The sequence below is a fragment of the Zea mays genome, chromosome 8 (assembly GCF_902167145.1).
Source record: "Zea mays cultivar B73 chromosome 8, Zm-B73-REFERENCE-NAM-5.0, whole genome shotgun sequence".
In the NCBI taxonomy this organism is placed as follows: domain Eukaryota; kingdom Viridiplantae; phylum Streptophyta; class Magnoliopsida; order Poales; family Poaceae; genus Zea; species Zea mays.
In genome coordinates, this window is record NC_050103.1 from 115,369,892 (window position 1) to 115,379,703 (window position 9,812).

At 41.0% G+C, this 9,812-nt stretch overlaps 1 protein-coding gene across 3 annotated transcripts; it reads left to right on the plus strand.

Annotated features, from left to right (window-relative positions):
- Positions 1–5,574: 5,574 nt before the first annotated feature.
- On the plus strand, positions 5,575–9,812 carry LOC100502358 (Leucine-rich repeat (LRR) family protein). 3 transcript variants are annotated; one of them, XM_008657170.3, is made up of 6 exons: positions 5,575–5,929; positions 7,204–7,358; positions 7,613–7,830; positions 7,990–8,602; positions 8,692–9,210; positions 9,325–9,812. In XM_008657170.3, exons 1-6 carry the CDS (start codon positions 5,727–5,729, stop codon positions 9,435–9,437), a joined length of 1,821 nt encoding a protein of 606 aa, XP_008655392.1. In that variant the 5' UTR covers positions 5,575–5,726; the 3' UTR covers positions 9,438–9,812. The 3 variants fall into 3 exon arrangements, with proteins under 3 accessions (XP_008655392.1, NP_001183765.1, XP_008655393.1); NM_001196836.1 differs by having other exon boundaries at positions 5,657–5,929; positions 7,790–7,830; positions 9,325–9,703; XM_008657171.4 differs by having other exon boundaries at positions 5,698–6,573.

The following is a 9,812-nucleotide window of genomic DNA, read 5'->3' on the forward strand; positions in this document are numbered from 1 at the left end:
GTCTTAAAACCCTCTTGAACACTAAGAGGAGAATTTATTTGAGGGGGAGTTTTGTTTAGTCAAAGGAAAAGCATTTGAAACAGGGGGAGAATTTCAAATCCTGAAAATGCTTCTCGAAATATTATTCATCTATCTTTGACTAATTGCAAAAAGACTTTGAAAAAGATTTACAAAAGAATTTGCAAAAACAAAACGTGTGGTGCATGCGTGGTCCAAAATGTTAAAAATAAAGAATCAATCCATGCAAGAATTCTTATTGGCGCAATTCTAAGTAACCTTTACACTGACATTATGCAAACTAGTTCAATTATGCACTTCTATACTTGCTTTGGTTTGTGTTGGCATCAATCACCAAAAAGGGGGAGATTGAAAGGGAATTAGGATTACACCTAGTTCCTAATTAATTTTTGGTGGTTGAATTGCCCAACACAAATAATTGGACTAACTAGTTTGCTCTAGATTATATGTTCTACAGGTGTCAAAGGTTCATCTACAACTATACTAAATCGACTGTCCGGAATACCGTAGATTATTCCGGACAGGAGAAGCTTTTTGGAAAAACAGGCCAAGCGCGGACCGTCCGGGCCCTTGCGGCGGACCGTCCGCGACACAAGGATGACCCTCGGACAGAACCAATGCAAAAATCCGAGTCTGCACTATGGACCGTCCGGAGGATAAGAGCGGACCGTCTGAGACCTCGCTCGGACCGTCCGGCCTCAGGCGCGGACCGTCCGGTAGGCAAGGATCCGAAAAACCCGAAGGTGACGGGTTCGGAAGAATGAATTATAGCGGCCTCGCGGACCGTCCGGGGTGCACGACCGGACCGTCCGCGACTGGGTCTGTCTGACATCTGACGACGCATTAAATGCAATATAGCCGTTGATATAGCCGTTATTGCTGACCGTTGCATTTTCAGCCGTTGATCTACAGGGGCGGACCGTCCGGACCTGGCGGGCGGACCGTCCGCGCTCAGCAGAATGGAGTAACGGCTAGGAAGTGGTTGGTGGCTATAAATACAACCCCAACCACCTCCATTCACTTCACCCAAGCATTCCAACCTTCAACATTCAATACAAGAGCTAGCAATCCATTCCAAGACACATTCAAAGCTTCCATCTCTCCAAGTTTCACAATTGAGAAAAGAGATCATTAGTGATTAGTGACTTGAGAGAGAAAGTGATCCGTGTGTTATTTGTCGCTCTTGTCGCTTGGTTTTTGCATTCGTGTTTTCTTTCAATCTTCATTGTGATCAAACTCACTTGTAATTGAGGCAAGATACACCAATCTTGTGGTGGTCCTTGTGGGAACTTTGTGTTCCAAGCATTTGAGAAGAGAAAGCTCACTCGGTCCGAGGGACCGTTTGAGAGAGGGAAAGGGTTGAAAGAGACCCGGCCTTTGTGGCCTCCTCAACGGGGAGTAGGTTTAAAAGAACCGAACCTCGGTAAAACAAATCCGCGTGTCTCACTTCATTATTCGCTTGCGATTTGTTTTGCACCCTCTCTCACGGACTCTATTATATTTCTAACGCTAACCCGGCTTGTAGTTGTGATTATTTTTGAGAATTTCAGTTTCGCCCTATTCACCCCCCCTCTAGGCGACTTTCACCCACAAACAATTAGCCGATATCTTTACCAAGCCACTAGATTAGAAAACCTTTAGCAAACATAGAAATGAGCTAAATATACTTGATTCTCGGAACTTTGATTGAAACATTGCACACATAGCTAATTTATATACCTTTGATCATATCTCTTTCATTTGGTGCAACTGCATATTTCTTATTCTTCTTGTGCCAATACTACGACTAATGTGTTTTCAAGTGTATTTCTATACTAAGTCGTAGATTGAAAGGGAAATGGAGTTTTCGGCAAAGACAAGGCTTCCACTCCAACTCTGACAATATCATTTACCCTTTGCCGTTACTCCTACAACTCTCATGGTATAACCCTTCACTCATATTCATCTTACCATTTGTGAGAAAATATTAGGCCCCAAAGGGGGAGAAAACTGCAAGAGGGCTCTCAAGTTCTCCGTTTTTGGCGCTTAATGCCAAAGGGGGAGAAAATATTAAGCCCAAAGCAAAAGGACCGCACCACCATTTAAAATTTCAAAAATAAGTATTTCAATTTGTATTTGATCAAAATGAAATTTTCAATTGGTATGTGAAAAATTCTCAATTGGTATCTTCAAAACTTCACATTAAGTATGAAAGAATTTCAATTAGTATATTTTCAATAAGTATCTAACTTTCAACTCATATGTGAGAGAAAAATTTCAATTGGTATCTACTTCAAAACCCTCTTGAAAGCTAAGGGGAGAATTTCAATCAGGGGGAGCTTTTATGTAGTCAAAGAAAAAGCATTTGAAACACGGGGAGGAATTTCAAAATAAAAAAATGCATCTTGCAATCATATTTCTATACCTTTGACTATTTGCAAAATTTTTGAATAGATTTCCAAAAGATTTGCAAAAACAAACTTGTGGTCCAAAATATTAAATAAAAGAAAGCCAAACCATTCACTCTTACTCATATGTTGAAAATCTTTCATTGGTTTAATTCCAAGTAACCTATGCACATTCATCTCAATTGCAAACTAGTTATATTTCTGCACTTCATATTTGCTTTGGTTTGTGTTGGCATCAATCACCAAAAAGGGGGAGATTGAAAGGGAAATCGGGTTAACCATTTCCTATAATTAATTTTGGTGGTTGATGATCAACACAAACACATGGACTAACTAGTTTGTCTAGATATGATCTACTACAGGTGCATAAGGTTCAACACAAACCAATAGAGAAATCCGGTTAGGGATACAATAAAAAATGGAGCAAAGAACTTGAGTGTGCTGAAAAATGGTGCACCGGACTGTCCGGTGTGCCACCGGACAGTGTCCGGTGCACCAGGCCGTACAACAGATGAACCAGCCACTCTCGGGAATTTCAGGGGCGCGCTCCGCTATAATTCACCGGACTGTCCGGTGTGCCAGCGGAGCAACGACTAGCTCGCGCCAACGGTCGACTGTGCAGAGTGAACAGTAATGAACAGTGTCGCGCAGAAGTCAGAGAGCACCGGACTGTCCGGTGCACCAAGACGACAAAGGCTCCAACGGTCGACCAACTCCGAACCCTAACGGTTGCGCTGACGTGACGCGCACCGGACAATGCATAGTGGATGTCCGGTGGCGCACCGGACTATCCGGTGCGCCCATCGCCAGCAGAATTCAGCCAACGGCTAGAAGTGGTTGGGAGGCTATAAATACCCCCAACCACCTCATTCACTTCCATCCAAGCATTTCTGAATTCTCATTCATTGCAAGAGAAAAGTCTAACACTCTAAGACACAATCAAAACAATCAATCCACTCAAAAGCTCCAAAATCAACTCTAGTGCATTAGGGTTTGTGAGAGGATCACTTGTGTTCTTTGTTTCTCTTGGCGCTTGTTTTGGCCTTTTTCTTTTCCCTTCTATTTCTCAAGTGACTTGTAATCGAAGCAAGAGACACCTAATTGTGTGGTGGTCCTTGCGGGGTCTAAGTGACCCGAGAGATTAAGGAAAAGGCTCACTCAGTCTAAGTGACCGTTTGAGAGAGGGAAAGGGTTGAAATAGACCCGGTCTTTGTGACCTCCTCAACGGGGACTAGGTTCTTTGGAACCGAACCTTGGTAAAAAAAATCATCGTGTTCTCTCGTCTTGATTCTTGTTTGATTTGTTTTCCCCTCTGTAATGTTCCCTTGCTAGTGTGAATTTGAGTTTGCTTCCATACGTCATCCACAATCCTTGAGCAACTCCTAGCAAGAGAGATATTCTTTTGGACTTGAATTTAATTCTAACGCTAACCCCCGATCTTAGTGTGTGTTTAAGTTTACAAATTTCAGGATTTGCCTATTCACCCCCTCTAGGCGACTTTTAGAATGCCAATCCTACTTTGTTCATTAAGATGTTTGATGATATTATATTTGGTTCTACTAACCATTTGTCTTGTGAAGAGTTTTTTAGGATTATGGTCAATAAGTTTGAGATATCGATGATGAGGGAGTTGAAGTTCTTTGTAGGATTTCAAATCAAACAACTCAAGGATGGCATCTTCATCTCACAATCGGAGAACACTCAAGACATTTTGAAGAAATTTGGGATGAAGGACACCAAACCCATTAAGACGCCCATGGGAACCAACGAACGTCTCGACCCTGATATAGTAGGTAAATCAGTTGATCAAAAGGTATATCGATATACGGTTGGCTCTTTACTCTATTGATGTGCACCTAGACTAGATATTATACTTTCTGTATGCATGTGTGCAGGATTCCAAGCCGATCACAAAGAATGCCATCTTAGAGCCGTTAAAAGAATATTAATATATTTAGTTCATACTCCTAATTTTAGGCTTTGGTATCTAAAGGGTTCAAACTTTGATCTTATATTCTCATTGGTATCCAAAGAATAAAATCACTATTTGTCTTCCAAACGAGGACATAAACTCAAAAATTAAGCAACTTTAGTTTTGCATCCGTGCAAAAATAATGGTTTAGAAGTGAAGTTTTCGGAACTCTAAGACTGGTTTCAAAATCCCATAAATTTCAAAATTAAAGGTCTTTACACATTATATTTTAAAAACCCAAAATATTTCATAAAAATACGATACTTGTTTAAATAAAAGAACAAAAATACTTTAGATGCCTAGTCATTCGAATAATTGTAGCTACAAGTGTACCTCCCTTCGCAAACCTATTCTCCGAGTCCCACATCGTCATGCCGGAGAAAATGAGATTTCTATGCTCCAAATAATATGCTTTATGTTACCTTTGGTTTTAATGCTATTTTGAACATTTTTTACTTTTCCGTGCACTTCTGTCTTTTGTATGTATGTCCGTGAAGAAGCATAAAATATCCAAAAATAATACTCTCTCTGTTTAAATATATTATCCGTCCTGATTTTTTATTTTTGTGTGTCCATATTCAAATGAATACCAATGATTCTAGACACACATATATAAGGGACCATTTGTTTCAACTTGCTAAACTTTATCACTGCACTTTTACTAAAGTTTAGCTACTAAAGAAACAAATAGGGTGGCTAAAACTGTTATAATAAACTTTAGCATTTATTATCACTTTAGCTACACAAAAGATGCTAAACTATGTTAAAAGTGGTCCCAACCTCATTTTGCATTGAATACCACTTTCTCTATCCCTCACTATTGGCTGCATGCTTCTCGTGGACCGCAAGTGTTAAAATTTAGCATTTTATCTAAACAACTATTAAAGTTCAGCAAAAGTTTAGCACATGCTAAATTTTAACGGGTGTTAAACTTTAGCAAAAGTTTGACTTTTTTATTTGACAAAAGTTTTTTAATCCAAATGCTAAACTTTAGTAAAAGCTTTTTTTTATCCAATCAGCTGTCTAAATAGTTGTTAAAGTTTAGCAAAAGTTTTTTTATTTGATATTTTTAGTGTAAAATTATATTATCCAGCATCAAATAAAAAGAAATGGAGGTAGTAGAGGGAATATTAAGGAGTAACATGTTTTGAGTCCGATTTTTACTATTTTTAGTAAGTCAACGTTACCTATGGCAATATTGTTTGGAGTAAAAAAAATTCCAATTCTATCGTCATGCTGAGTTGCTGACGGTCGCTTGACGAGTTTGCGATTTTGGATCCCATCCCATCGTTTCCTCCTCCTCCCTCTGGCCTCCGGTCACGGCTCGATCTCCCGTTCCAATCACGCCCATGGCAGCCGCCGCCTTCGGCTCCGCCACTGGTGGCGGGTCGCGGCTTGTGGACCGCTGCATCGACGCGGCAGCGCGCGGTCCCGCCACTGTGGAGGCCTGGCGCCGGCAGCGCCGCTCCCTGGAGCGCCTCCCGGCCCCGCTCGCCGACGCGCTCTTACGCCGCCTAGCTGCGCGTCGCCTTCTCTTCCCCTCCCTCCTCGAGTAAGCCTGCTGCACCGCTTTCTAAACTCGTCCTCGTGCTGCGAAGTAAAGATGCTCGACGCCCCGATAGGGAGCTATGGTTTTTTTTCCTCCATTTTTTGCCTCGCCGCTTCCAGTCCCCCATCTCTACCCACGCTCCCTCCCTCTCCGCGCCGCTCTTCCAGCCATGGCGATCACCACAGAGTCGCGGAAGCGGACAAGGCTTCCCATGCGATCGAGAAGCGGGGGGTACGGTCTGATTTCGAGGTTGGGAAATTCTTTGTAGTGGCCAATTTTAGACATGGTTTTCTAGGTAGAGAAAATAATAGTAGTCAGATTGTGGCTTTGAAAGTTCTTTTCAAGGGCCAGCTCAAACAATCTCAGGTCCAACATCTGCTCCCAATGTTCTTCGCCTGTATGTGTACTTCTATAACCACACCGGGGTTTACCTAATCCTGGAATATGCTGCCAAGGGTGAACTATACAAGGAGTTGACAAGATGCAAGCATTTCTGGAAGAGCCTTTCAGCATGGCTAGAGGTCTGATCTACCTTAGTGGGAAGCATGTTATCTATCAGGACATCAAACTAGAAAATCTTTGGTTGGAGCCTTTGGTCAACTTAAAATTGCTAACTTTGGCTGGTCCGGCATCTTCAACAGGACTATGTGAGTGCATGATCACGAATGTTGACATATGGAACCTGGGTATCCTGTATTATGAATTCTTTTATGTGGTCACACCTTTTGAAGTAACAAGCACTCAGAAACATACAAAAGAATAGTAATTGAAACCTTTCATTTCACTTGCCATAGAGGACTTGATTTCTCAGAAGAACTCAGCGCACTGGCTTCCCCTCCACAAGGTTCTTTCAACACCCGTGTATTGTCTAGAACGCTGACCCTTACAGCATGTACAGAGGGTAGATGCACCACAAGTTGAAGGCTGCTTCTCCTCCACACTCACCAATTGGAGGGGAGTGCGGTTCTTCTACTATTGTTTGTGGCTCCAGCCCTACCAACTAAGCTTCTGTCGCCCAAACTACCCAACCCAAATTGCATCTTGTAGCACCATGTAGCTCAACAGATATACCAATCATGTGGATTAGCATTTGTATGATGGGGCCGTGACCTTGTATGGCAAGTTGCGCTGTACTAATGTAGCATTCATATTAAACAACTTTCTTTACTCATTTATATGGATAATATATACCTGTTAAAAAATGTAACACTTTTATGGGGTTTGCTATTGTTCCTCATGTTAGTTCATGGCTGAATCATGTCTCCCGTCGTGTGTAGGGTGTTTGGCCGGTCAGTAGAGGAGGTTGATCTGAGTGGATTTCTTTCTGTGAATTCCGAGTGGTTGGCATACCTTGGCTCCTTCAGGTACCTTAGGGTTCTGAAGTTGGCGGACTGCAAGAACATCAACAATGACGCTGTCTGGTCGCTCTCTGGTGAGATGCTGAAGCTTCTTTGATCATATGATTACACTGTGGGCATGGGTGGATCCAGAATAGAGAACCATCAATGTCATGTCAATGGTGTTCAAAAGAACAATTGGTGGTCGTGTTTCTATTAGATCACACTTTAGCCTTGGATTTTAAATTTCATTTATGTCAAGTGACAACATCAAAAATTCAAAATAGCCTTGCTTTGCCCCCTGCTTTTGAGTTTTGTGATTTGCAACATAATTTGCTTGTTACTTTAGGAATGAACACATTAAAGGAGCTGGACTTGTCAAGGTGCAAAAAGATTTCTGATGCTGGCATCAAACATATAGTGACCATTGAAAGCTTAGAGAAGCTACACTTATCTGAGACTGAATTGACTGACAATGGAGTGATGCTCATTTCTTCACTGACAAATCTAAGTTTCCTTGATCTAGGTGGAATTCTCATGACAGACAAAACCCTACAGTCTTTACAGGTATTAAGTCTTATGGTGTGCCACCATTTTCTTTTGCTATCCAGGTGCTTGTGTCGAAATTGCCAACCATACATTCAACCTAATAATATGTGCCAACTGATATCTTTTTGGTTGCATGTACCAGACTATTGATTTCTTATAGTTGTATTATTGTTATAGGTATTGACAAAACTTGAGCATCTTGATATATGGGGTAGTGAAACTACAAATGAGGGAGCTTCTGCTCTGAAATCCTTTGCAAGGCTGCTATCCTTGAATCTTGCGTTGACACGTGTCAACCATTTATCAATTCCTCCAACCACAAGCTATCTAAATATGAGCAACTGCGAAATTCATTCTATTTGTGATGTGGATTCTGAAGTTCCTGTTCCACTAGAAAACTTTATTGTCTCTGCAGCTACATTTGGCAATATTGATAAAGTATTTTCTAGCATCCAAGCAAGCTCACTGATACATTTGGACTTGTCTAGCTGCAAGTTAAGCAACTTGTCTTTCTTGGAAAAGATGAAGAATCTAGAGCATCTGGACCTTAGCTACAACATAATAACTGATGGTGCAATTGAACATATTGCGAAGATTGGAACAAACTTGCAATATTTGAGCCTCAAGAATACTGGAATAACTTCCCAGGCACTATGTATTCTGGCAGGGACAGTTCCAAACCTCACCTCACTGTCTTTAGCTAATACAAAAATTGATGACTCTGCTCTAGCATATATTGGCATGATACCTTTGCTGAGAACGATAGATTTAAGCCAGACAAGTATCAAAGGTTGTGCTCTTGCTTACTAAAATTTTTTGTTTCCTTGATTACATTAATTTACTTTTGGCCACAAAAAAATAAATTTTACCTTATGGCAGGTTTTATTCACACTGAAGTAAATTCCGAGAAGTTGTTGTCTATGTCTGCATTTGAGCATCTCAAATATCTGGAAAGTCTAAATCTGGAGGATACACCGCTATCAGCTGAAGTTATACCTCCCTTGGCATCCTTTGCAACACTGAAATATTTGTACCTGAAAAGTGATTTCTTGTCTGATCCTGCCTTGCACGCACTCTCTGCTGCCTCCAATTTGATACACCTTGGGTTCCGCGGGAATATATTGTCAAGCTTTGGGCTTTTACAGTTTGTACCCCCTGTCACACTCTGTGTGTTGGATTTAAGCGGCTGTTGGATCTTAACAGGCGATGCTATTTCAACATTCCGTAAGCGTCATCCTACGATTGAATTGAGACATGAGCTCCTGCACGAAGTTGAGGAAAATTTTGTTGGTGGTTCCCAATTTCGTAAACCTAGACGCAGACGATCTCCTCATGTGAAAGCAGAAGTTGGAAACAGTTTTGCTGGCTCAAGTAGGCTACACGATATCCGTTTTGTAGGTGAGGATGCTAGATAGTTTGTTGTGTCCCTCACTCTCTGTTATAAATACAGTCCTAGTCAGGGACTCTGCATTTTACAATATATTGACACTGGTTTGCCTTTCATTTGAGCAGATGAAAGGATAAAATACAGCAAGGAGGAATTTGTGGAGCTGCAAGGCCTTGCTAAACCAAATTCGTTAATGCTTGGCGTGTGGCTTCCACCAGAACTGCGAAGGCCCAAATGATAGTTTTGGATCTTGATTCCTTACGCATTTACTGCCAGCATATCATAATCTTCCTTGAGTTATTCTTGATATGACAGACTTTTGAGAATTAAGCATCAAGCATGTCACTCAGTTCCAAATTATAGTTCACTTTGGTTTTGTCCTAGGTCAAACTTTTCTAGCTTTGACCTATGCATTCGAATAAATGCTATACCAAAATGTATTTCGTGAAGAATCTAAAGAAACTGATTTGATGTTCTAGATGGTGGTACACTTTCCTTTAAACTTGGTCAAACATAAAGAAGTTTGACTTATGAAACCAAAGTTAACTATAATTTGGAACAAAGGGAGTACACTGGAGTTATCTAAAACAAATTTTCGATAAATTAGTTTTAA

What these genes read in the sequence shown, in the direction of transcription:
- LOC100502358 (XM_008657170.3), top strand. Translation starts at nt 5,727, where the DNA reads ATGGCAGCCGCCGCCTTCGGCTCCGCCACTGGTGGCGGGTCGCGGCTT. An exon ending in CTCTTCCCCTCCCTCCTCGA is followed by an intron (nt 5,930 to 7,203) that starts GTAAGCCTGCTG and finishes CGTCGTGTGTAG; the next exon opens with GGTGTTTGGCCGGTCAGTAG. An exon ending in AAACCCTACAGTCTTTACAG is followed by an intron (nt 7,831 to 7,989) that starts GTATTAAGTCTT and finishes TTATTGTTATAG; the next exon opens with GTATTGACAAAACTTGAGCA.